Source organism: Vicugna pacos, chromosome 4 (genome assembly GCF_048564905.1).
Source record: "Vicugna pacos chromosome 4, VicPac4, whole genome shotgun sequence".
NCBI classification, from domain to species: domain Eukaryota; kingdom Metazoa; phylum Chordata; class Mammalia; order Artiodactyla; family Camelidae; genus Vicugna; species Vicugna pacos.
The window spans coordinates 71,053,560-71,074,430 of NC_132990.1; the positions used below are offsets into that span (position 1 = coordinate 71,053,560).

The 20,871-nt window shown below is 45.4% G+C and overlaps 1 protein-coding gene across 1 annotated transcript in view; it reads right to left on the reverse strand.

The window, feature by feature from the left end:
- Window positions 1-375: 375 nt before the first annotated feature.
- Window positions 376-20,871, reverse strand: part of MAPKAP1 (MAPK associated protein 1) — a 210,140-nt gene continuing 189,644 nt past the window's right edge. Inside the window, 2 exon segments of the mRNA XM_072960125.1 lie at window positions 376-923; window positions 5,750-5,847. Coding sequence (XP_072816226.1) covers window positions 798-923; window positions 5,750-5,847 — 224 coding nt within the window. The 3' untranslated portion in view covers window positions 376-797.

Here is a 20,871-nt window from a genome sequence, read left to right on the forward strand (position 1 = left end):
GATTTGCTATGTGAGAAATGGAAGAGACCACTTCTGGAGCCCAGCGTGACCCCCGTTCCCTGCGCCCCAGCTTTGCATGCAGTCCTGCGTCTCTGAAATCAGAGGTGCTGGGACGAGCTGTGGAGAGGCTTCTGAAGGGGAAAATGGCGCAGCCTTGGACACACGTCACCAGGTCCCTTCCTACCTTTAGTAAGAGACTATCCTCAGAGCAATGCACTCATTTAAACAAATGGCATAGTTAAAACTATTGACTAAACCCTAAACATTTCTTCTGAAAAATCGAGCCATAGCTTTTCCAATCTGCTTGTTCAATATGGGAGCAGATTTTAAAGAGAATAACATAATCAATCCTCTGCCCCAAAGAATGGTCCATCATACCAACCACGATAAAGAGTTTATTAAAAGGAAGGAAAAAAAAAAGAAATGTACATTTTTGTTCTCCGTTTGTTTTAAGAAATTTGATCAAGTTGCAAGGAGATGTCTGGGCATGGCTATGTACATCCTCGGGCAGGGCCATCAGGCAGTGAAGGTGGCTGGGCAGCACGTGGCTCCTCTCGGCGTCATCTGGCCCCGGGCACTGCTGATCACAGCCATTACCACTCAGGCTTCGGTCCTGTGGAAATGTCCCAGCTCCGTCCTAGGGGTGCCCCCCTTACCCAAGAGCCCACCAGCCCTGTCCCCGTGAGCCAGGGGCTGGCCTCCCCCGAGGACTGCAGGACACAGGCAGGCTCTAGGGCCACCCGGCCCCGGCAGGCAGGCTCTGAGCTACGGCAACAGACTGAAGCTGGAGGCCGGTCTCATTGTTGCCCTGATTTCTTTTCCTTCTGGAAGCTGAAGCTTGTACGTCTGTTCAGTTTTCTTTGTTTTTGAGCAAGATAGTCAGCCCGGGCAGTGCTTGCTCGTGATTCCAGGATGTAGTTAACCTAGAAAGCGAGAGGACACAGCCCAGTCACTTGCCAGCCACTCTCCGCTCGCCCTGGACCAGCAAGGGACGGCCATGACCGGGCGGGTGCCGTCCTGCACGTGGAGTCCAGCCATCACGGCGACCTGACGGGCTGGGACCGGAACCCGCCACACGACGGGAAAAGGCCTAGAGACACAGGCCTTTCAGTCAGTGGGGGAGCTTTTCTGATGCCAGAGCCTGTGTTCCCTCCTCGTCATGGGCCCTGGGCTTCCTGGTGCTACGCCTGGACTGTCGTGCAGCCCTGGGCTCACACGCAACTTCCCTGAGCCCCACTTCCCTCGTCTGGAAGGACGTGACAGGGATGAAAACCAAACCAAAACAAAGCTCTCCATTCAGCCTCCCACAAGCAGGTAGAGCTTCCAACTGGGGCATTCTGATGCTCACAAGCAGCCCACCAGCTATGGCTCATTTGACAAAAAGGAAAGTGAGGCTCACAGAAGAGGACTGAGCTACCCAGGATCACTGAGAGGTCAGGGGCCAGAGCCAGGAGGGGGGCCATGGAAACCCTGTGCAGGGGGGCACAGCCAGGCACCTCCTAGGGCTCCCACCAGGGCCTCCTGGGGTCTTCTCAGATCCCCACACACTGGGCAGCAGCAGCACACACGTCATTGTCACCATCACCTTTGGCACGGAGCACCTGCCTTGTCTAAGCCTCACCCCATGCTTGGTTCAAGGGGCAGAGGGAAAATTAAGACTTGGTCCCTGCTCCAAGGATCTCATGGCCTAGTGAGTGTCCAAAAGCATGACAAGTGTGACCACAGACACAGAAGGAGCAGAAAGGAATGGGTAGAGTAGCTATTGGGGAGGCATGGGACAGGGAAGTCTGCAGAGGGAATGAATGAGCTGGGTTTTGAGAGATAAATAGGAATTTGGGGTGCACAAGGGGCAGGGGAGAGCCAGCGTGCATCAAGGCATAGCAGTGGAGCACAGCAAGGGATGTCCATGGGACTGCAGAAGCTGACAGGCCAGTCAAGGTGAGGTGGGAGGAGCCAGCGAAGGGCAGCAGTGCTGTGATCAGACCCACACCTGGTGTGAGGGCGAGCCCCTGGCGGGGCAGTGGTGATGGTGGTGGCAGCAGCAGTGTCCAGAGTGCCTTCCAAGGATGAATTCATTTAACCCTCACAACAGCCTTATGGGAGGGCTGCCATTGTTATCCCCATTGTACAGAAGAGAAAACTGAGGCACAGAATGGTAATAGTGTTTACTTGAGGTCATGAAGCTAATAAAAGTCTGGACCAGGGTCTGGGCCAATTCTCCAGGCCCCCAGCCTCCTTGGGGCCCTCACCCCTGACCTCCTCAGATACTTCTCCTCCCCCTGCCCTGAGCTGGGGCTTTCTGTGAACACTGTTTCTCTTCAACCTCAAGCATCTAAAAGTTATGACTAGAAATCTGAATGTCTGTGGCTAGAGAAACCAGCCACCACCGCCGTTGTTTCTACTCTGAGGGCCACGTGTCCCATACCCAGAGAGGGAGGGGGCTCTGCTGACTGAGAAAGAGCCAAGGGTGCAGAGGGGAGGTGGTGCGGATGGCTCGCCTCACGTGGGGCTCCGCCATGGTGTCCCCTCCAAACTTTCTGCTCTGATAGTCGCCAGCAGCAGGCCTTAAAGGCTGGTGTGTGAGTACAGAAGGCCTGACATGCTCGGCCCACTGCCTCGCCAAGTTACCAGCTGAGAGCAATAAATCATGCGGACTGCAGGGCCGGGTGACGATTTGGGACACTGCAGACAATGCATGGAAAATGAGAGGTTTTATCATTCTTAATGAGAGCAATCTTTGGATTAGATTGTTTGCACACTCAGCCAACCTACTGTTTTCAGTGTATTTTTGGCACATGTAACTTGACAAAAGCATTTTAAAATGATCCTTAACAGGCCAACTATTTCCTAAATTTATTATCTTCAGTGCTTTGTGATAATCACATAGATAATTTTAATGGAAGATTAATGTAATAATCAAAAGATAAAAACGCCCTTTGGTCTGCCATTAGCTGGTTAATATGCTGTGGCTTAAAACTTGCACAATTTTATGCACTATAGAGTGTTTCACTTTCAATGCATTTTACAGCTTAAGGCATAAAAATATAGGGAGTTTTCATGGTCAATAAAGTCACAGCCTCCATCACTCGATCACGAGAAGAACCCAATTTGAAGAGACCAATGAGTCCTCTGAGATTCAGCTCAAAGCCTGCAGAATGAGGGACCACACATGGTTGAGCTCAATTCCATGTGGGGGGCGGGGAGGGAGTAGGTCTGGGACTCCTCAGCTGGGATCAAGCTGAGGCTCCACCTCTATGCGGTCTGTGGCCTTGGGCCTCTATCTCCTCATCTATAAAGTGGGGATAATAATGTTTACACTGTGAAGATGAAATGAGATGATATACATAAAATGTCTTGTATACAGTCGGTGCTCAATAGATGGTCCCATGGAGAAAAACACAATGAGATTAAAGTAACTTGATGGAGAGCTGCCTGTTTGTAACAGTTTATGTGACATCAGCCTCTGGTCCTTATTTCCGCCCTTCAGTTTCAGTCTAAAGCTCTTATTTTATGTGAAACTCCTGAATTCTAGAACTACCACATGCATTACTTGTATCTAAGACTGAGCTGTGAAGAACCTCTGATGGAAACATTTCTACCAGGTGGGCCTCAATCACTTGGTGTTGGTGCAAAGCCCATGAAGACACTGGGAACAGCAGATGAGGCTAAGTATTTAAACTCCTATAAAAATCAGAGATAGGAGAAGTGAAATTTAATCTTCCATCAGGACTGTGATCGTAAGCTCTCTAAGTAAATCAGGCTGTGACTCTCCTGGAGTCTCGTGCATGATGCAGTATTTCTACAAGCATTTTCATATGAAAACAGACATTTTAGGGAAGGCGACAGGCCTCAGGGATTTTGCAGAAGAGCATCTGCTTCGAGGGAGCGTTTGGTCCTGGAAAATGATTTCTCTGCACTTGCTCTTCCACAGTCTCGTTCTGAAGTCATAAACCTGTGTTTCTGTCATCAATCTGCTGTTGTGAAAATTATTTTGATGTCAAACACAGGATTATAATTTTACTAGAATCCTTCTCAAGTCTTGAATATTTTAATACTGGCTATAAAAAAAAAAGGCCAGCCCCTGACGGGGTAATGGAATATTTCTTTACCTGGCCCCCGAATGCCACACAAGCTCCCTGTGCTGTCTGGGGACACTCTGGCAAGTAACTCTTAGCTCGCTGGCTTCGAGCACTCCAGGAAGAGACTGTCCCTTGCCTGTTCTGAGGGGCTCTGACCCGGGGTGGTCCGTGAACCCTCTGCCTTCCATCCAGCTGACCCTGCTACTCTGTCTCAGCTCTATCCTTTTAATTCTCATCCACCACTTTTGCAAATCTTTTGTAGCCACGAGGACTTTGCCTCAAAATGTTTCTGTAAAACAATTTCATTTCATTGAAGACTTCCATTCAACTTCCCAAGGCTAAGCACACTGGGGGGTCAGGAGCACAAGTTCTGGAATCTGCCAAACCTGGGTCAAGTTCTGGCTAAGCTCCTTTTATTCTGATACTCAGTTTTCATCTAGGAAATGGGAGCGATTTTGTATCACCAGCTCATAGAGTTGTAAAGGTTCCGTGAGACAGGATAGTAAAGTACCTGCCCAGCTCCTGCACTTTGCAACCACTCCGTGTATCTCAGTACTTCTATTACTGTTAGGTGATGACGTCCACTCTTAAGAGAACGAACAGTCCCTTAGGGAGAGGCTCACCGTATCTCATTTCATACGTGCACTAGCAGCCCTTTGGTGGGTGGGGCAGGGTAGCTACCATGACCCCCATTTTATAGGAAGAGAAACTGAGGCCCAGGGAGGTGATATGAATGGGCAGAGTCACACAGAGCCAGGGGTGGGGGAGCCCCTCTCTGGCTCCAAGCCCTGTTCTGCCAGAGCAGTGCTGTTTTCTCCATCTGGTCATTCTACATAAGATTTGGTTTGGAGAATGGACTCTCAACTTGGAAGAGCCTGAAAACCAGTAGCCCAGGGCTACGTCAAGTGTGGTACACAGACCGGCATCTTGGGTAGCACCTGGGAGCCTTAAAGACACATCACCTTGGGCCCTGCCCCAGATTTCCTGAACCCGAGACCCCAGCGGAGCTATTCTCAGCCTGACTCTGCTCTGCAAGGTTCCGTGTGGCTCGGCCCCTCCAACCTCCCTGCCCCAGCCACACGGCCTTGGGTGCTGTCTCCCAGCCCCACTGCACTCACCCTGCCTCTGCTCCCTGTCTGACATGCTGTTTCTCTCCCCTGCCCTGGGAAAGCTTGGACTTTTCCACCCATCCTTCAAGTCTCAGCTCATCCTGCCTCCCCACACCTTGCGCCGAGTCTGTTTACCCTTCAGACACCCACTTGGCACCCTGTGACTCTAACCATCTCTCTGTATTTTCTTAACGTCTGTCTCCTCTGACAGAGGAAAAGCTGTCTGAGGCCAGGGCCTGGGTCTGTCTCTGCAGGATCCTAAGTCCGAGCCTGGCATCCAGAAGGTGCTCATTGGGCCGTGTTGAGACAGGATTATCGGGGAACTGGGAAAAGATGAGGGGGGTCCTGCTCTGGCTGAAGCAGGCGCAGAGCAGCTGACCTGCCGTGTGGCTCAGGCCTGGGTGCTCACCAGCTGGGCAACTGGTAGGCAGTGCAGTTAACTCTGCAAAACCGGCCTGGGTGCCTTGTCCACTGTTGGGGGGGAAGGGGAAGGTGCTGAGAACTGGGCCCTGGCAGAGCTGGCCCGCACACCCTGTTCCTGGGACAAGGAGGAACACTCACCTTGAGCACGATTTCATTGACGGTAGCAGCGTCAGATTCAAAGTAGAGGTGTTTATAGTCGTGATTGCTTAGATACGTGAGTTTAAATATTGCGTGACCTGGAGGGAGACAGAGAGAAGGCAGGGTTGAGGGGGTTCTGGTGGGTGACCTATGGGGAGGCCCCCAGACAGCCTGCCCTTATCATCCCAGCTCCAGGGACAACCAGGGCAGGCGGCATGGAAACCACACTTCTCAGGAGTCACTCACTTTCCCATCACAGGTCAGGGAGGAAGCAGTAAAAAAAAAAATAATCAAACGGCTGGTTAGGCCCCGTTCCACGCTGGAGTACGTTCAGGGAAACGGCAGTCTAGGAAGGCTTTATGAACTACCTCTACATAATAATTACAAAGAAAAGGTGGTATTTTTTTTTAAGGCAGAAGGCCAATTAACTCCAAATTATTACTCTAAAAGTAAAATAACTGTGCTTAAAGTCAAATGAGCAACAGGGAGGAGAAAGGCCGACGGTACTGCTATGACAAGGTTCTCCGCAGCCTGGGCCCGGCTGGGAGGGACGTCCTGGTCCTGTGATCCCATGTAGAGGCTGCTCCTGAGGCCTCTGGTCACCTACCCGGGAAGGCTGGGTGGACTGGGGCAGGGAGGCTGCTACAAAGCTGCTACTTCATACTTCACAAAGCAGACTGACTTAAGGGGTCAGATCCTCGGAACATACAAATCCCACTTAGACCCAAATTCTTTCACAGCCCTTTCCTGCCACCTTGTATACAGCTGGTGCTCAACACCCAGAAGTGACAAGGGTCACCTTGTCATTTCTGGGACTGCTTCCTGGTCCAGCCTCACCTCACTTTACCACCCTCAGATGCCACAGGCCAGCCCAGGGCACTGCACATGCCCACCTGTCCCCACCTGGGATGTCCTCTCTCGTTAACAGGTCTCAGAAAGGCCTGCCGACCCTGGTGCTCCCGTGCTCACTGGCACCTCTGTGGGACACATTTCTAGGCACCTTCTCATGTGGCCTCCCATACAGTACTCAGCCTGTCAAACCTGCTCACCGGACCATGCCATCTGCAGCCCTGTCTGCACCCCCGTGTCTGTCCTTTGGGCCAGACATGCCAATCAGATTCCCCTTCAAAGCAGAGATAGGTGCCTGCCTGTCTCGGTCCCACGTGACGACCTCCCTGGCCCATCAGCACATGCTCTCCTGGGTTCTGAGAGATCCTTGTGGCCCTCCAAGAAAGTCCTGTTCCTCCTTAAGTTATTTTGCACTTGGTTTTCGTTAATGGCAACCAAAGGAGCGTTGCGCTGGAGAGACACATAGTCAGACCAAGGGGCGGCTGGTGAGATCTCTAGCCCAGAGGCCTCCTACTAACAGCCTCAGAAACAGCTCTCCCTAGTCTGCTCTGCAAACCTCAGTGCCTGGGAGATTAAAACTCAGCATGTCTTGCCTATTAGGCCTTCTCATCCATTGTCCTTTTAATTGAGGCAGTGGCTGGTCACAGTTATTAATTAATAATATATCACCCATATTACTGTAAGTTCACCTCTTTCCCGGAGAAATCTTCTTGGAAATTTTATTTACAGTAGCTAATTCTTCAGATCTTCAAAAATAAACTGATATATGCTGTACAGTTGTGGCCAGGAAAGTTGAGCTGCTGGTATTTTACCCTGGAAACATCATTATGATATACTAATTGTGACTATAAATTCCATACTGAAAAAATTAGCTAATAATTTCTGGAAAACCTCAATTTCGGTCACTTGACAAATCTAACCTGATTCTAAATCGTGGTACTAAAATGTTAGAATTCTCAGCTGAAAGCTAATCATTCTGTGAATGTATAAATTACTTGTTTCTGAGAAGTGAATCTCATATAAAGAGATGTATTTGTGTGTGTGAGTGTGTTGAGTATGTGTGTGCACGCATGTGTGCGTGTGTTCCTTTACCTTCACAGGATCCATCCTGGAATATCGGAGTCCTTGCTGGCGGTATCATTATGTGGGAGAACAATGCAGATGTCTGTTGGCCATGCTGTGACCAAGCAGAGCCATCTATGACGGTCACAGGGCTGTGAAGGACAAACAGAGACACCCCCTCCAGGAGGCCTTACTGCTGACACCTGGCCACGACAGACAGAGACACCAGTGCCTGCAGCTACAAAGGACCAGAAGGTCTCAGGGAGGCCCAGAGACCTGAAGCTTCGGGGTTCACTGACCACTCTGATAAGTGATCTCATGGACTGTCTACACCACCTGCTCCCGCTCGTCACTGACAAAACCAAACCAAACCCTCAAGATACTAGAGCATGTTTCGCCTGAGCAACTGAGACGCCATTAAAAACCTGGCCGGCACCCTTCAGTAAGAGCCAACTCTACACATGGCATATGTGCCAGGCAGCCTGCAAGGGCCTGGGAGCCTCTGGAAGGAGCCTCCACACCGTGCCCTGGGCGCACACTTCCTGTGGGGAGTATCACTTGCGGGCTCACAGAGGGAACCCTGCAGCTCTTCTGCACAACAGTCATATGAAACAAACAAACCAAGCACCCCACGTCAGTCTCCTGAATGGCTGCATATCTGGGTCAAACATAGCATCTGTGTATTCTCCTGAGCTAGGAGGCCGTGCATCCCTTGTCTGTCCTCAGTGCTCATTCCAGAGCCCCCAGGGAGAGAGAAGCAAGCAGGAATGATGAAGAGTTCCACCCCTTACCACCTCTCAGAGGCCTCTGACTTATCTGTCCTTTCCAGTGAAAGCATTCTCATCACTGTGTGAGAAGACACAGAGGACATCATCCGGAGCACCTGTACTAGAATTTCAACAAAGTGGCCCTTCTGCAACTATTACAGAGCCTCTGATATCAATAACTGGGTTAAGGTGGTGGGACAGCCAGAGCAGACAGCCCCTCGGTGGGGGAATTCTGAGGGAGAGCTCCAGTTAACCGAGGGCCCGGATCAGCATCAGCAGCCATGCTGTCACCAAGCTGGAGCCACGGGGTCAATGTATTCCCAGAAAGTGTTTTGCCGTGAGGATTTCCCCCTCGCTCCAGGGATCCCTGCTTTGCGGGGTGTGGCCAGGAGCACAGGCTAGTGCAAGAGCCAGAGGCATGAACACCATGAACATGGAGAGACAAGAATGATGAGCGTGAAGAGGAAGAGGAAGGTCATTGTAGGGAGATGCTGTGGAGACCCCAGGGGAGGTGGCTGGCCTGGCGGCGGAAGGGCCATCAGAGTCAGTTTCTTGGAGAAGCTGATGTCTGCCTGAGTAGTCTTTAAGGAGGAAGTGGAGTCAGCTGGGTAAAGGTGGGGAGGAGGAGGATGCAACAGGGTCAGGACAGAGCGAGGACAAACATTCAGGGGCAAGGGGCACAGGCCTCCCAGCTGAGGCTCAGAGCAGGCAGGTTCACAGCAGACAGGCAGGAGGTGACGTGACCCAGGGCAGGCTAAGGTTTAGGGGATGCTGGATTCACCAGCTGAGGGGGCCACTAGTGGGCTGTAAGCTGGGCAGTGAAGTAAATGGTCAAACTGTGATTTTGGGGATTCACCCTGGCTCCCCAGGGCCTGGAGGCAGGGTGGCAGCTGCCAGTCATCTGGGTAGGAGTATATTTGGTTTTGAGCTAGACAAGGGCAGAAAGGATGCCGAAAAGGGACTGACTTGAGATCTATAAAGATCACAGTGGCAGGACTCCTTTACAACAGAATAGTTAACAAGCAGAATTCACACTTGCAGACTTTCACCCAATCCAAAACTCATAAATTATCAAAGTGTAACAAGTTAATTGATCTCTTGCTGGAAGCAAATCTGTCAATAAATATGAGCAGTTTATGCTACCTGGTAAATTTCCACCAGAGGTGTCTGGGAAGAAGGAATCACTGGCATTTCAACACTGCTGAACAGAATATGAACACAAAATTGAGGAAAGCCTGTTATCAAACACTTTATCAGCCTCGGGCACCTCAAGGCTCATCTCAGGTAAAGGAGGGAAGAGGGGTCAGATGCCCTCCTCAGCTGCAGACTATCAGGGCATCCGTCCTGGGGTGTCAGAAGGAATCAAAGGTGGGCAGGTCACCCTTGGAAACTCAAAGAACATCAGCAAGCTTTCACAGGCAAGGGGTAAGCCACAGGGGTGAACTCTGTGAAGATGCCAGCTGAGAAAAAATGATACAGGCATACCTTGTTTTACTGCGCTTTCCTTTAGCAGTTTGCAGATACTGCGTTTTTTTTTTCTTCTTCTACAAATTGAAGTTTTGTGGCAGCCTTGCATGGTCAGATGACAGACAGCATTTTTTAGCAACAAAGTATTTTAAAATTAAGCTATGTAAAAAATTTTAAGACATTGTTATTGCACATTTAAGACACTACAGTATACTGTGAATATAACTTTCATATGCATTGGGAAACAAAAAATTTGTGTGACTTGCTTTATCGTGGTGGAACCTGCAATATCTGAGGGATGCCGGTGTATCAGTTTGATTTAAAAGAAAATGGCAAGTCTAGTATTTCAAACAGTTCAAATTATTTTTCTCAGGTTGTTAAATTCTGTTTGGAAATTAAGGCATAGCAAAAGCCTGGGATGCACAGGGACAAAGAGTGAGTTCTGGAGTCAGAGATTTGGGATGAAACCTAGTTCCCCGTGTTCCAGAGATGGGACCGTGGGAGGCACATCCCTTCAGGAGCCCAGGTTTGCCCAGGAGGAGACAGCACCCTGGCGCTTGGATACGGTGGGGGCTCAATGGGCGGTGCCACACATTCTTACAACTGCGATGGAACTGATACTTGAGGATAAAACCCTCATTATTTTGAAGATTTTGTTTTTAATTGGGCCTTCTTTGAGCAGACTTGTTTTTAAAGAGCTGTAGGAATAAAATGCAATATAATGGGGTATAAAATGAGGCATCTAAGCACTGGTCACATATCCAGATTTGCTCAGGGCACTGAAACTATACATCTGCTTCTGAATATTGAAATGGAAATCTGGATATATAAAAATGTATTTACATTTATGTTCTTTTTTCAAAGTAAAACAGAGAAGATGGAATGTAACACTGAGCAGAAACTAATTAGCAGTACAAATGTCAGAAGTGGAATGTCTTGAGCTATTGTGCTGTAATTTATCGTCTGCATTATGAGTTTTAACTTAAACAAGAGGCTGTGCTGAAAAAACAGGTTCCTCTGGTCAATTGAGGGGAGTGGCCTTTCTGGAAAAGCTGCTATTATCACAAGATGGGACAGCTTAAGCAGAGGGGGCCAGCAGCTTACATACCCCTGCTGAAAGAAGAGCTCCCAGATTTCCACCACACACGGAGCAGACTGTGGTTTGAAAGGAGACTCCCTTCTAAACAACCTGCTGGCACGGACTGTGGCTGGCAATGACTGGTCAGAGCCTGGACTTCCAAACTGAGCCTGCAGCCCACCTTCGTCTTAACTAGACACTTGCCAGGAAATTGAATTTTTGTCTTCCTTTTCAATTAAAAAATTATAAAACATATTTTTAAATTTCTAGAAATGTAGAAGACAGGAAAACCCTCCATACTCCACTCTGGCGCAATGACCTCTGTAATCTCTTTTCTAGTCATTCTCACATGTCTGTTCCCACACCGTTGTAATCAGGTTGTATACCAAAATTGGGGCCACATTTTTTTTAGTTAACATCTTATCCTAGCCTTACCTTGTTGCTTCATAGTCGCCACAACCATCTTTTTAATGGCTGCATTTCATTCCAACAAGTCAGTGTGCGCCAGGGCCCACACATTTACTATCTCTCTTTTGGCACTTAAGTTACTTATAAAATTGCCACTATTCCAGATAAAGCTATGAAGCACATCTTTGAGTATCTGGATTCTTAGAATTCCTTTACATCAGGCATGGATACGGCTTAAAAAAAAAAAGGCTTCCAAGGTCTGATCTTTTCTGGTCCCTCTGGCCTGGAATTAGGCAGAAAGTTTTCATTGGATTTCTTGAAGGAAATGGATGGGCTGGGACTCTGGTCTCTGGGCTGCAAACCCACCCCGGACCTGGTCTCCACCGGAAGGAGCACTCCTGACTGCCTGCAGGAGCTTCAGTTCAATTGGCAAAGCTGGTGCTCCTTTCCGAGCGCCTGTGCAGGGGCAGAAGACTCAGGAACTGCAATGATCTATTTGATCTCTGGAGCAGGGATGGAGTCTGACCCACTTACACTTCTGCCTGCATCTTTCACCCCTCCCCTACTCCCAGTTTTGGCTCCTTCCTATAAACATAATTAAAGCTGATTATAAAAACTCCCATGGCAATGTGATTTCCCTCCTTCCTCTAATTTACTGAAAACATTCTTGCTAAGGTCACCACGACCTCTATGTTGAGAGATCCAGTGGATACTTCTCAGCTTTTATTTTGCTTGGCTTCTCAGCTGTATTTGGTACTTCTCCTGAAGTCCTGCCTTCCCTGAGTTCCCACGAAGCCACAGTCAATCGATTCTTCAGTCGACTTCTCTGGTCAATCCATTCCTTTTATTTCCTTTATGATCGTCTTGTCCTTTATCTCTCCCCAGTGTCCTATCCTTGACCCTCATCTCTTCTAATTCTAATTTCTCCTCTGACAGGTTTGCCCCTTAGGTTTTACTTACTACCTGAAGCAGGTATCTGGCTTAGACCTTTCCCCAGTGTTTCAGAGCCAACTGATGAGTACAGCCACCATCTTCCCATGGCCTGCAGTGCTGGTGGTCCAGAATCCAAGTCAACATTTCCCCTTAAATCAAAGCTCTGTTAGCTCAACTGGAGGCCTCACTATTCACCAAGTTCCAAGCATTTGGTCCCCAAAATAGTTTTCACACATTCTTTTCTATCCTTCCCCATCCTGTGACCACAGTCCTCACCCAGGTCCTGACCATCTGTTGCCTCTTCTTGGTTTTCCTACTTCTGCTCATGTCTTCTTCAGATCCACACCTCTACCAGCAGGAGTCATCCTTTCATACGACACGTCTGGACATATCACTCCCCTACTTAAAACTTGACAGTGTTTATTTTCCTATGTCCTCAGAATAAAGTCCAAGCTTCTCAGATGATTTTCAAGACCTCAGATTTGCAAATTCTCAAACTTTCTAGTCTCAGAATCCCTTACACTCTTAACCATTACTAAGGAACCTTCCAAATTTTTGTTTACATGCAGTATATCTATCAATATTTATTATATTAGAAATTAGAGCAGTAATTTAGCTATTAATTCATTAAAAGTAATTAACTCATTGAAGTTAACATAAACAATGTATTTTTTTAATGGCAAAACCCTTATATTTCCTCAAACAATAATGGTTTAATGAAAAGCCTGGTATTATTTTATATTTTTGAAAATTGTAAAATACTTGGTTTAACAGAACACAGCTAGATTATCCTCTCCGCGTCTCCATTTGATCTGCTGTGGTTGTTTTGGTTGAAGCATATGAAAAAAATCCAGCTTTTGGAAACGAAAGGCATATTTTAATATTTTTCTCTGCAAATATTCTTTGATATTATAGCAAACTTGATAAATGGTATCTTCTTAAAGATTAGTTGCAATGTGGAATCTAAAACCACATGAATAAACTTTTTGTATTGTTACACTAAAATCCATTGGTCTGTCTAGCACTTTGAGTCTTTTACTCTTGTATGACTTTGTAACATCATGCGGTAGTCTAGAAAATATTGGTTCACCGAGTTAGGCAGGTCTTTCAAATGCTGACATATTTCATTATACAATATCAAAAAATATCTCATTCCTTAATTTCACCACTGATCTCTTCCAAAGAGTCTTTAAGCGATGAGAAGGTAAGCTCACAGTGATGAATACAAGTTTTCTATAATTTTAATTTTCATCTAAGAGCTTGAATTTCATCATTGGCATCAATTACTAACATTTTCCTTGACGTGACAGGCTCACTTCCTTCATTTTCAGGAAAATGTCTGCTAAATTGTTAGGTCTGAATAACTGTAGTGTGTCAGTTGTTCTTTCAAGTACAAATGCTGTTCCATGAAATAAATGGCTAGTTCAGCTTGTAACTCACAGTGACACAGGTGCTTTTCCTTAGGAGACAAGTATTCTACTCCCATACGCAGCAGATGTGACCGTGTGTACTTCAGGAAATGAGTTAAGAGCAATGTTTATGAGATCTTTTGATGCTTCAATTCATGTGTAATTTGTTCTAACACAGTATCAGATGGCATTTTGGTAACCAAGTATTGGTTGAGTTTTATTCTTTAGCTTTTTAGAGAGGTAGACAAGCAAGAAACAAATTTTGTATTTGGAAATTTTGTCCTCAGTTTGTAATGACATTGAGTTTGCAAGTACTTTCGGGAGGCTAAATTAGATGAAACCTCACCTTATCTAGTCACAGAGAGCTAGGGTGGCCTTTGTGCAAAAAACAAGCAACTATCTCCATTTTAAGCATAACAAGTCCATATTACAAATTTTCCTCCCGTATTAAAGAGTACAAGGAAAATACTGTGTTATCATGTTCATCTTCATAAGTACTGAAGATCATGACTTCCTCAGGGTTGCAAAGGGCTCTATCTCACCACAAGATAGTTCCATACTGCCAAACCACTGTGCTTACTGAGTTCATGGACTGCTTTTTAACAGTTTTTGTTTTGTTTCATTTTTGGTCAGCCCTTATCCGTTTGCACTTCCCACTGTCTTAATTATTCAGTTCTGTATTTCCTTCTCCCCCTTCTATTTTTCTGCATTTAATATCCTTTAGGAAGAGAAACCAGGTAACCAAGCATGGTTGAAATCTGTTAAGAAATAAGACTTCACAGACTGAGTCGGGGCTAGGGACGCTCTTTCATCCAAAAGCACAGAAGTTTAAGTGCCTTGGCTTCATGTCAGCGGCAGAGGGAAGAATATACGCCTCTGTTACCATTTATATGTAACTTTAGACAAGTTACATAGCTTCTTTGAGCCCTAGTTTCCTCATTTATAAAATAGGAACACTATGTGTCTCACAGAGTTGTTGCTAAGATTAAGGTATCTGAGGATAAGTCAACAATCTGAGATTCTATAATAAACGTATATAAGCCTCAAAGGGTTGTTGCAAGCACCTGGACACTGCCTGGCATGTGGCAGATTCTGTCTTTTGACCTCCACGCTCCAAGACAAGCAAACTTTTCCTGTAAAGGGCCAGACAGTAAACGTTTTAGGCTTTGTGGGCCAAGAGGCAGAATTAAGGATATTATGTCAGTATTTACATAATGAGAGAAAAAGAATTTCCCTATTTTTTGACAAAATTCAAAATATAATAATCAAAGTTTTTTTTTTTTTTTAGTAGTACAGGCTATTTATGAGGATAGAATTTTTTGGGGGGGATAACATGTTGCTTAAATGGAGTTTAAAATTAATGTTCCATATCATCAAATCAACTGTGAATATTTACCTGTTAAAAATTATTCTTAGCACGTAGGCCATACAAAAATAGGTGGTGAGCTAGATTTAGCCTGTGGTTCATAGGTTATCAATCCCTGCTCAAAGAGGTCTTATTTCCTTTTTCTTGGTTCATTCCATATAGTTGCTAATGTTGACATTTTGAGTACTCAGGTTTTTGTGTGTAGACCTGTGTTTCTATCTGGTATGTTTTTTCCCTCCGGCCTTCAATATTTCTTGTAGTGAAGGTTTAATGGCAACAGATTCTTTCAGCTTTCAAATGTCTGGAATGTCTTCATTTCACCTTCATCTCTGAAGGATATTTTCACTGAATATAGAATTCTAGGTTGACAAGATTTTCTTTTAGCAAGAGATGTCACTCCACTGTCTTCTGGATTGCATTATTTTTGATGAGAAGTCAGCAATAATTCTTATCTCTGGCTGCTTATAAGATTTTTCTCTTTATCACTGGTTTTTTAGCAATTTGATTATTATGTGCCCTGATGTGGTTTTCTCTGTATTTATACTGTTTGGCCTTCTTTGGACTTCCAAAATTGGTGGATTAATATTTTTAATCAAATCTAGAATAGTTTTCTCCACCATTCCTGAGCCTCCCATTATATATATGGTAGAACACTTGCTATTATTCCACAGGCTTTGTTCTTTTCATCCATTTTTTCTCTCTGTGCTTCAGTTTGAATAGTTCCTAGTGTCCTGTTTTAAAGTTCACTGATTGTAGTAGGCAGATTCTGAAATGGCTTTCAGTGATCCCACCTCTTGCATTTCACAGCCTCATGTAATCGCCTTGTCTTGTTTGTGGACTAGACATAGTGACTTACTTCTGATGAATAAATTACAGCAAAATGTTGGGATGTATTTCTGAGATTAGGTTGTAGAAGATGGTGACTTCTTCCTTCCTAGTACCTTCTTGCTCCTGATTATTTTGATGAAGCCAGCTGCCATTTTGTGATCCTCCCTTCGGAGAGGCCCATGTGGCAAGGAAGTGAGGGTGTTCACAAAGAAATGAACTCTGCCAGTAACTACTCAGAGAGCTTTGAAGCAGATCCTGCCCATACTGAACCCTGAGAGACTGTGGCCCTGGCTGACAGCTTGACTGGAGCTTGGTGAGAGACCCCATGCTAGAAGACTCAGCTAAGCTATGCTGGATTCCTGACCCACAAAACTGTGAGATAATAAATGTTATTGTTGTTTTAAGCCTCCAAGTTTTGGAGCAATTTGTTATGCGCCAAAAGATAACTACCACTGACCTTCTTTCCTAATCTTCTCCCATTGGTGAATTTTTTGATTCAGGTATTGTATTTCTCAGCTCTAGAATTTTCATTTGGTTTTTAAAGTTTCCACTTCCCTTCTTTTTGAGTTCTTGTTTTCCTTTAAGTCTTTGAACACATTTATAATAAGTAGTTTTAAGCACTTATCTGCTAATTCTAGTATCCCTGCTATTTCTGACTTTCTATTGATTGATTTTTCTCCTGGTTATAGGATACATTTTCCTGCTTCTTCGCATGTCTCATAATTTTTTATTGAAAGCTGGACACTATAAATATTACATTGTGGGATGCCTGCATTTTGTCATCATCCTTTAGAGAATATTGGACTTTGTTCTGGCAGTCAGTTAATTCACATGTGGATCAACTTGATCCTTTCAAGACTCCTTTTAAAACTTTACTCAGTAAGGGTTAAAGCAGCATTTAATCTAGGGCTAGCTTAGCCTTACTCCTAAGATATAGCCTTTCCAGACTCACTACTAAATGCCCTTGATGCTTACTCTGGTTGGTGAGAAACCTAGCTCACTGCTCCCCAGGAGCTGTTCTTCGATTGGATTTGTGCAATAGGCATGCATAGTGTAGTCTACAACAGCATATTAAAGGGCCTCTTTCTAGAGCTCTTTCTCAGTACAGTTCCCTACTCTCCATACTTAATTTTGCAAATTTCAATTGTTTCAGCCTCCCTCAACTCTGATCTGTCTCCCAGCTCAGTGACACTGATACACTCTCCTTGGGAAACCCCAGAAGAAAGCTAAAGTGATAGCAGGTGTCACCTCATTTGTTTCCCTTCTCTCAGGGCTCACAGTCCTGTACTGCTTATGTTCCAATGTCTGCAAACAGTTTCTTACATTTTGTGCAGTTTTCCAAACATTTATGATAGAAGGGCTAATCTGGTAGCAGATACCCTGTCCTGGAAGTTGCCTCTGGGAGTCTTGTAAACAATACATTTTTTGATTTTAATGAAAGAATGGCTTACTTTTTCCATGTCTATAAGAATAACAAAATCTAAGCACGCCACTTATTTATTATGAAAACACAGTTTGGAGCATGGCAGGAGGCAAGGGAAACAGATTTTCCCCATCACTTTTTCCAGCTGAGAAGTTTTTCGCACAGATTTCTTCAGCAGGAAACAACCCCTGCCCTTACGCTCTTCTTAATTAGGATCCCTTCTAATGTTAAAATCAAGGAGGGGGAAAAGGGAATTTGTGGAAATGGTAATCAAAATCTAGGAAAATGTAAATGTATGCAAACTTTCCATTATACCTACAAGACTGTTTTGTTATTATGGGTCTATAAGGCCCAAGTCAACAATTAAGTGAAAACTTTAGAGCAAAAAGGTTTTTCCCAGGAGGAAAAAAAGTTGATACCCCCCCCCCCCAATGTTTTCTACTCTAACAGATATCAATATTCCAAATAATATGAGGAAATTCTTTCTTGTTTATTAGTAAGTCCTAGGGAAAAATGAAGAAAGTTTGCAAAGAATGTAAGAAAACCCACTGAGTGTCTCAATACTAGCCAATTTTCCGCACAAAGACAGACACGTTCTAAAGTTGGCAACCATGCCCCCAACAGCAACTGTAGTACCTGATAACGAACGTGGGCGGTGTGTTGTTCTTATCATATGTCTAGGGCTCAGAGTAGAATCGCCTGCCTCCTAAATTCAGAGGATTGATCCTTCCAGAGACCACACACTGTATTAAATATCTCTTTTCCAGGAACTGCAGAGACAAGCACCCTGTTCCCATCTATCATATGTTAAGGGTGAACAGAATAGTAGGTTAAGAACAAGATGTTGGATTTGCCTTTTCACTACAACTTTGAAAAGTTCTACAACGGACCTCTATATCTCTTTGTAGAAGAGCCACACTTCTCTTGGCCAACTCCAAATTCTAGAAGCAACTTTTAAATGCTCATTGTGGCCACTCAAGAGTGAGTTAGAGTCACTGAGCACTGACTGTAGCTCCTGGACAGAAGCTGTGCTATTTCTAGAGGATGCAGGTGGGAGCATAAGTAGGCATGTCCAGTGCAAATGTCAGGTGTCAGTAAATAATGACCAGGTCAGTCAGTGGGACACATGCTGGGCTGGCTCCCTCAGGCTGAGTTCTCAGGGGTCTGACCAATGTCACCCAGCCTCAGCAATGGTTCCCTGGAACACAGTGATGGCCTATTTAACAGCAGATCACAGCCTGAGGTTACTGGAAACCAAACTGGGTCAGAGAACCTAAGAATACAGTCTGGCATTAGATAATGCAAGCTGGCCCCACGCTTACCAGGTTCTCCGCCTTTATCTTATGGTGCACTCCGGGCCTTTCCCTCCCACACACTGGGAAAAACTGAGGTGGTCTCCCTGGTTGCCTAAAACCCACCTCCCCGGCAGCTCCCTTGTTTTGGAAGAAGATGATAAATAAATCAAAATGCACTAAGCAGCACTTCCACAGGCACTCGCCTCCTTCACTGAACGTGCACCTCATCAATCACACTATTGTCTGCTTGAAAGGCGAGCCTTGTAAATGTCATATCCACTCAGGCCCAAGGAGAGGCGCATCCAAATGCAGCAAGGAGTTTTAATTGGATAGTGTAATTAAACTAAAAAACCCCAGCAGACTCCCTTTGACAGGATAGATGAAGACCCCTTTTAATAGGGCTAGGAAACATATCTGTTAAAAGGATGAGGCACTGCCTGCTCCTGATTGTGCTCCAGAGTACTCTTATGAAAAGGCAATTCAATAACTGGGGCATTTAATGTGTTAGTCTGTTGTGTTCTGTAATCGAGCAGTACTTACCGTATTTGATCTGGAACTTATGAAATAAGTCCTTGTCAGAGGATTAAAAACACAACATAGCTTGCCCACTTCATGTTTGAAGTGCCTGGACTTCCGGGGATGGACAGAGCCTGAGGATGTGAGTATAAATGCAAATGCCTTCCTTCCTGGGGCACACAGTACGCTGGCATGGCCATGGACATACACCCACCCACCTTGGGTGGGGGCTCTTCCACCCAGCAGTAGCTAAACGGTCACCCTCATTTCCCTTTCACACATTCTCACAAGCATTTAAAGAACATGACAAAATTCCTGGGTACCTCCTCTTTTAGGAACTGTAATACCTGCCACATCAACGTGTGTGTGTTTTCTCTGCTAGAACTACCCCTGTCAACTAGGGAGAAAAGAAATCAGGTGGCCAGAGGATTCACTGTATGAGCTGGGATGTGCCCAAGTCAATTTTAGTAGCAAAACCTTAGTCCTTCTGCCAGTCTCCCTGCTCTCCTTTGTTGGGAGAAGGGGTGGGGGATGCACACACAGGCACATTCAGACACACACACACACACACACACGAAGCCTGTAGCTCCACAAACAAGGTAACAAAATTAGTGAGAACACACCAAGAGGTTTGGATCTGCACCGGACTGTCTTATAAGCAGACCATAACAATCCCTGTCAGATGGAATTCTAGTGTCCCTAGGTCAAGGTCAGGGAATTCAGTATTTGGATGGATCAAGACAGCCTCTAAGCTGGGGCTCAGGTGGGGTGTGGAGGCAAGGTTTCAGACTCCTCTATGGTTAGCTTTCCAAAAACAAACACTTTGCTTTATTGACAAAAACCTTAAGTCAGTTTGCCTGGGCCCTCGGACTGATTTTTCTTTTTTAAGGATGGAGAAGGGTTTGTTTGATGACTGCTTTTACTTCCCCAAAAGCCTCCTTGGAGCTCTGTTTGCAAACCTTTGAACATTCCTTAATACTGATCTTTCACGATGAGTTGATAATCCCATTAAGGATATATAAACGAATGCTTATAATCTATGAAACCTGGATAGTGAATTAAATCATCAGATACCTTTAGGTGTAAGTGAAAACTACATAAAAGCATTTCAGCCATCAATTTGGCTATCACTTCTAGCCAGTATGAATTCTGCTGGAAAAGCTATTTTCGTGCAGATGTGGAATTCAATGGGAAAGACTGACTCGTGTACCAACATCAATCAAAATGTCGACTTCCCTGGCAGCTCTCAACAGTAAGGCAGGTTCAAAGGTCACAGGATAAAGAAAAAGCCAAGCTCTGGTTCAGCTCTAATATCTCCTTGGTAGAAGTCTTGGAAAAGTACCCCCTTCTGTATTAGCCTTGCTTTCATTAATCTTCTTGCCATCTTCTTTAACTAGTCATGCAGAACCGCTCGATAGCAAGACGTATAATGGGGAAGGCCCTGTGCCTATTACCGCGTTAACATTCTCTTAAGCCCCAGTGCAACAATGGAACGGGAAGGCAAAGGAAATCTGCAACTGCAGGGTGCAGTGCAGGCAATTCAATTACAGCCTGGGCTCACCTATGTACTTCTGACCTACAAAACACAAGAGGCCTTTGTGTCTAACGGGCTTGGCCATTAAGGTTGCTGAAGATCACAACAATGCTGATCTTTTCTATTTAAGCTAAATCAATGAGGACAAATCATTATTCAGTAGCTTTAATTTAATTAGCAAATTAAA